General features: G+C 25.3%; 1 protein-coding gene and 1 pseudogene across 1 annotated transcript; both read left to right on the top strand.

Annotated features, from left to right (window-relative positions):
* Window positions 1–297: 297 nt before the first annotated feature.
* On the top strand, window positions 298–2,706 carry LOC112592840 (annotated as a pseudogene).
* Window positions 2,707–6,115: 3,409 nt separating this feature from the next.
* On the top strand, window positions 6,116–7,523 carry LOC112592841 (neuroglian-like; the record flags this gene model as incomplete). The annotated part of the gene is made up of 5 exons (XM_025336984.1): window positions 6,116–6,186; window positions 6,276–6,376; window positions 6,945–7,074; window positions 7,147–7,262; window positions 7,330–7,523. Coding segments are annotated over exons 2-5 (510 nt in total), but the record flags the coding sequence as incomplete, so codon positions are not given.
* Between the last annotated feature and the right edge of the window lie 16 nt (window positions 7,524–7,539).

Here is a 7,539-nt window from a genome sequence, read left to right as displayed (position 1 = left end):
ATACACAATGTAGATTAAAGACAGTTACAACTTGCAAGACATTTGATTTATTTTCATTGTTTTATTTGTAATTTGTGATTTTATTTAACCTTAAACTGAAGTAAAATAATACATTTGATTTTTATACTGTATAATATTTACAAAGATTTCCTTGTAGTGTTTAAAGTTCACTTACTATTGCAACTTTGAGAAATGACCATTAAGTTTGAGTTTCAAAATCAATAATTTTTATTTATATGAAACTCAATAAATATTATTAAATTTAGTAGAAAGAAATAATAATCCATATTTTTAAAAATGATTATAATCAAAGAAGACAGTTCAACGTTTGTGCAAGTAATTTGTTGTTCCATAATTGAATATCTATTAACATGAAAATCAAATTCAAAGGTGTAATAATTTGATAGATCGTTGATGAATAATGATATTTTTATGTGTTACTCATTTATATCTCATAGACGATCGAATTGTAATTGTAGATCAATGTCCACCAAGAATTGTCAAAGAGCCATCTACAGATGAATTAATATTTCAAAGCCATTATTGAAAATCAAAACTTTAGACCGTTTGTAATTGATTGTGAAGCAAAGGAGAACCTGCTCCAATGTATTATAAATTATAAATAAATATTTAACACTTTAATTTCTAAATATAAACATTTACAATTTTATGATAGGTATCGATGGATGAAAATGGAAGAATTTCAATTGGCAGGCATATCGATGAAAGGATAACTCAACAACCTGGCGCGGTTCATTAACAGTTACCGAACAGAGATGAAGATCTCGGTATGTTTGTTTATTTAAATGTTGGTTATAAATTTTAATTATTCAAACTACTTTTTTGTTTTACAGGACAATATCAATGTTTTGCAGAAAATCTTTGGGGTACGGCTACTTCTAGACCTGTGATGGTTGTAAAGGCTGAATTAAATTCGTTTAAAAATGAACCAATACTCTATGTTGAAGTTATCGAAGGTGATACACTTGAACTTGATTGTAATCCTCCTACTGGATATCCTAAGCCAAATGTTTATTGGCTTATAAAAGTAAATACTCAAAAAACAATTAATGTATATTAAGCAGACATATATTAAATACTAATTCATTTACTTTCAGAATGAAGCAGGTGGGTTAACAACAATTAAAAACTCCAGAATGACATTAGATCCATTAGGTAATCTCTGGTTTTCAAATGTAACTAGACATGATACTAGTGATGGCTCTACATATTATTGTTATGTTGAATCGTTGACGATGTATGTATATTTTTATAGTACAAAACATAATGTATTAAAAAGCTGATTAATGTAACCTTACTTATCATAATTATTAGGAACGAGTATAGATTAGGAAACCCTATACATTTGACTGTTATTCAAACTCCAGAAACATCAGTACAAAATAATTACCCACTTTCTGCACAATATTTATCTAGATCAAATGAAGTTGCGGTATTGGGTCAAAAAATAGAACTGTTTTGTATTTATGGTGGAACGTAAGTGATGTTACATCTGTATTTATAAAAATTTATAATGTATTAGTTTATATTTGTCTTGTATTTTTAAATTTATACTTGCAGTCCTTTACCTGATACTTTTTGGTTAAAAGATGGCAATTTTATACAATTTAATGATAGAGTAAGCCAGGAGAATTATGGCAAAAGTTTACTAATAAAGAAAGTTCATTATGAAGATAAGGGAGTATATACTTGTGAAGTTAGCAATGGTGTGGGATCACCTGGATCATATGATATTATGCTAGATGTTATGGGTACAATAATTTTTATATTGGTTAATAATTCAATTAAATATATTTGTTACATAAAATTTTTTTATTGAAAATTAATCAACAGTTGCACCATATTTTACTGTGGTTCCTCAAATCGTTGAAGCAGCTGAAGGAGAAACTGCAGTTATTAAATGTGAAGCGAGTGGTAATCCAGAACCTACAATTAAATGGATTCATAATGGTCTACCATTAAGTGAAGCATGGCCGAATTCCAGACGTTCAGTTACTTCTAATTCTATTACGATTACTGCGTTAACTAAATATGATACTGGAAATTATGGTTGTAATGCAACTAACAGCATTGGATATGTTTACAAGGATGTTTATATTAATGTATTAGGTATATTATTAATTATTATTTATCTATATCAGAACTATTATGATTTCTTTTTACCTAGTATATTAACTTTTTGTATATTAGATTTAGTTCCTAAAATCACTGAGACTGATCTATCAAACGAGATAGAAACTATCAATGACCGTGCTTCAACCATTGAAAGCATAGATTTTGGGGTGCTTAAGGCATATCTTAAGAGTAAAAGAAACAATATGAAATTATTGGGTGGACGTTATTCAGTGCTGGGCAAAGGCGAATTGCAATTAATATATCCAACTAAAGGGATAAATCAAATGTACTACAAAATCAAGTCATTTGCCATTTATGCACACCAAAAGGGTAAATTAAAAATTATTAACTGTTATAACTTAAGTTTTAATTCCTAATTTTTTTTAGATTCTGTTGAGACTCCTTAAGATTTAACTGCATTGAATATTACTGAACTACAATATTAAGTTAAGAACTTGTTTTACCTTATTCTATAAAAGGTAATTTTGAAGTCTAAAAAAAAAAAATATGTATGTTTTAGTTGATTAGCTTAAGTAATAATTGTATGCACATACCTGTGTATCCATTAGATTAGTGGAATAATTAATAATTAAGCTACTTAAATTAGTTTAAAAAAAAAAAAAATAGTATTTAATAAATATTATAAAAATAATGTATTACAATTTTAAATTAATTTTTAAGCTTAAAAATATGTAGGTATTAATAAAAAAAAAAATAAAAATGACTAGTTACTAAGTTTTGAAGAATATTTTTTTTCTGTAGATGTATTAAAATATTAGTTAATAAGTATATAAAAATAAGTTTTTGTCAAAAAAATTAATAAAAAAAATTATTTTAAAACACAATATTATATGTACTTATATTACATAAACACACTTTAATTGTAGAAAATATCTCATTTTTTAAACATATTTCAATATAATACAATTAACCACAATTCCACATAATATTTAAAATTAATTTGGTAACCTGGCTGATATGAATCCATATTAAATTGTAAATACCTACTTCGTAACAACGAGCAGTAATTAACCATGTTAATTATTTACAGTTTAAACATTGAATCATAAATATGTTTAGTAACTAATAGATGGACACAAAAAGGACATCACAATGAATACATGATCATTATATAAGATTTATAAATCTGGAAAACCAAATTTTGTACACATATTATTTAAGATTCAAAAATTTTTTGCTTCAATTTTCAACCATTAGCTTTTAGTTGTTGACACTAAATATTGATTTAAATCAACTTTTTGTCTTGATTTATGGATTTGCTTTTTTTGATGTGACCAAAAATTATTTTTAATTAGTTGTAATATCATTACAATTAAGTTTTATTTACTATAGTACCTACTCACTGTTATTTATTCTAATGACTAATAGTTATCTCTTAATTGTTATTACATATTAGTTATTAGTTACCTTAACATCATGTTACTTCATTAATGAATTATTATAAATTTAGATTGTATTCTATTTTAAAGTGATGTCTTATGACATGAATATTAACCTATAAATTTGTTTCTTATTAAGCGAAAAGGTATTTGTTTGTATGTATGTATGTATGTATGTAATATTTATTATAATTTTAATTGGTTAATCCAGTAGGTAACAAGTTATAAGTATCATTTAAGGTTATAATTATATTTTATTATAACATTAATTGTTAATTTATAATATTATTCATAAAATAATAAATAATAATATAAACAGGTTAGTAGAATAAATGTGATGTTGTGAACATTTATAGTTAAAATAATTTACTAAGAGAAATGATTAAAAATATGATTCAATGAGAACTTAACTATGATATTGACATACAATTTAAATGATTATCTAGTCAAAAGACTACTTTCGCAATAATCAGAATCATCAACTTAGATACAAGAGCAGATCAACATTTAAATAGTTTGCAAGTTGCATTAATCTAATATAAGCTTTATTGTGTTACAAAAAACAAAAATAAAAATAATTATTTTGGATAATGAACTCTAGGATTTAGTAATAGATCTAAATACATGATTTATTTTAGAATTGTATTGATTGAAATAATACTATATCAATTTTTGTGTCCTCACAGCTGTTCAAAACGCATATATACATTTTAAATAGGTAAATCCAATTAAACTATCTTTACATTTTGAGAATAAGTTAAATGTATACTATAGAATGCAGTACAGTACAGAAATTATTCAATAACATTTGTATCAATATAATTATTTATACTAAGCTGTTCTATTGAATTTATCAAATACAAAATGTTGTCAATTTGGTATCGAAAAAAGTTGTGTAAATTTATTAATGTAGGAATAGTATTTCTATATGCCATGATGTTTTAAAAGATATAAGATCTACATATATTTGTATAATCTTTATAGTCTGTGGTATTAGCCATAAATAAAATATTTTATGAAGAAAAAAAGTTACAGAACACGAGTACTTAAACATATTGTTAATTCCACACGTCTACATTGTTTAAGGTTTTAAAGTTTTGAATGTTAAACACTTACACATTATTATGCTATATTGAATGGAAAAAAAAAAAAATAATGTATCCAAAAAAAATAAAATAAAATAAAAATATAATAAATTATTAGATAGAACAAAAAATTTAAATTATGAATTCATAAAAAAAAAAATGAATGTATAACTTTATTATAAAAAAAAAAAAGAATGTGCAAATAATTAAATAAAAATATTTGTAAGTACATAAAAACAAATTTTTATTTAATAAGATAAATAAAAAAAAAATATTTTAAAAATTACTGTATGTACTGATATTAATTGTATTCTTTTATATTAACATTATTTACTAAACAATTTCATAAGATCACTCAGCACTCTGCAAGCCAAATAAGACTAGGTTTATAGTTTACATGACATTTTTATGGTTGGTACAACATATAAAGTTATGTGATCAATTCTCGAATACATTACCTCGAGACTCGTCTGAATATTAGAGGAAGGTAATACTGAATTATTATTTATTGTGTAACTGGCGAGTGATAAAATTTTTTTAGAACTCGAAGTGTAGCGAATCATCCGGATAATACCCTTAACGGCCTTAACTTGTTCGAACTTTTATCTAAAAATGTTTACATTATTTAAATTATTAATGACCGTTATATATCTATACATTATATCAGTATTGTTCAAAAACTTGCTCGTGCGAAAAATCATCACAATATTAAACAGTTATTCACATCGTCAACCACACGCACTGTAAAGGAACAGTTTACCTGCAGCGTTTGGATAACTACGGTGTTTAGCTTCATCCATCAGCCCTCCCAACAAAGTCTGGACGTGTCATCGTGACAACCTTACGAAGGATGTCAGTACTATTGGAACTATGCGTGAGTTCCGAGTATGAAAATCTATTTTTTTTCTCGTTTTCGCATACAATGATATATATTGGATTATTATTCAATACACCTTACACATTCCGTAATGGATATATACAACAATGCTGCAATAGTGATCAAAGTTCGAACTATCAACTTCCTACCTTTTTTGTGACTATATATTTTAAATTTAAACTAATAAAATTAATAGGTACTAAAAATTGCGTAAAAAAATAATTATAAGCAGTAAAACGCATTGTATAATATGACACTGTACGGCTGTGTATATTATGTATCTCATATGTAAATAATTATATATTAATTTATCATTATAATATGATTAAAAAATCATAGCCATTAGAAGTAAAATCAATGTGTGGTTATAATGAGAGATTTTTGTTGAAATTCTTAAAGGAAAAACATATTTTCGCGGTTCAAAAAAACAGTGTTGACAAACGCGTAAAACGGATAAAAAGAAATTTACCAAATAATACGGATGCACTGTTTAGTGGATATTCATATATCTCATTGTAACGTTAGGTGTTAAATTTTATCCAACCAATGCATGACACTTCAAAAATGTGCTTTTCATTGGATGTCGATTCTAGATTTCAGGTTATTCTTTGTTCAGCGTCGTGGGTGTTCGGTTGTTAAATTTCACCAAGTGAGAATATAATAAAAATATATTTTAATAATTGTCAAGGTATTTTTATAAAAGTTTTTTAATTTTGCAATTTTCATGTTATATTAAGAAATTAAAATAAATAACTTTATACATTTATATTGTTTTAGCATTTAATCAATATATTTGGAGTTTAACAACATGAAAATGTACAGTATTTACATGCATTTATTGTGCTTTGCTGAATTTCTTATAACAGCTTCATCTATATGTAAGTACCTACATACATCAATTTTTGTAAAATAAAAGTATGAATATAATTTTATTAGATACACAATGTAGATTAAAAGACATTACAACTTGTAAGACATTTGATTTATTTTCATTGTTTTTATTTGTAATTTGTGATTTTATTTTAACCTTAAACTGAAGTAAAAATAATACATTTGATTTTTATACTGTATAAATATTTCATAAAGATTTCCCTTGTAGTGTTTAAAGGTTTCACTTGTACTATTTTTAACTTTTGAGAAATGACCATTGTTTGAGTTTCAAAATCAATAATTTTTTTATTTATATGAAAACTCAATAAATATTAATTAAATTTTAAGTAGAAAAGACAACAATAACCATATTTTTAAAAGAAATGTATTATAATCAAAGAGACAGATCAACGTTTGTACAAGTAATTTGTTGTTCCTTAAATTGAATACCTATTAACATGAAAAATCAGAATTCAAACGTGTAAATAGTTTGATAGAACGTTGTTTATTAATAAATGATATTTTTATGTGTTACTCATTTATATCCTCATAATGATCAAATAATTGTAATTGTAGATCAATGTCCACCAAGAATTGTCAAAGAGCCATCTACAGATGAATTAATATTACAAAAAGCCATTATTGAAAATCAAAACTTTAGACCGTTTGTAATTGATTGTGAAGCAGAAGGAGAACCTGCTCCAAAGTATTATAAATTATAAAATAAATATTTAACACTTAAATTTCTAAAAATAAATATTTAAAATTTTTATGATAGGTATCGATGGATGAAAAATGGTAAGAATTTTGATTGGCAGGCATACGATGAAAGGATAACTCAACAACCTGGCAGCGGTTCATTAACAGTTACCGAACCCAGAGATGAAGATCTCGGTATGTTTGTTTTTATTTATATGTCGGTTATAAATTTTAATTAATCAAACTACTTTATGTTTTACAGGACAATATCAATGTTTTGCAGAAAATCTTTGGGGTACGGCTACTTCTAGACCTGTGATGGTTGTAAAGGCTGAATTAAATTCGTTTAAAAATGAACCAATACTCTATGTTGAAGTTATAGAAGGTGATACACTTGAACTTGATTGTAATCCTCCTACTGGATATCCTAAGCCAAATGTTTATTGGCTTATAAAAGTAAATACTCAAAAAA

The sequence above is a fragment of the Melanaphis sacchari genome, unplaced genomic scaffold (assembly GCF_002803265.2).
Source record: "Melanaphis sacchari strain LSU unplaced genomic scaffold, SCAv2.0 Contig1977_pilon_pilon, whole genome shotgun sequence".
NCBI classification, from domain to species: domain Eukaryota; kingdom Metazoa; phylum Arthropoda; class Insecta; order Hemiptera; family Aphididae; genus Melanaphis; species Melanaphis sacchari.
This window is presented reverse-complemented; position numbering and strand designations above follow the sequence as displayed.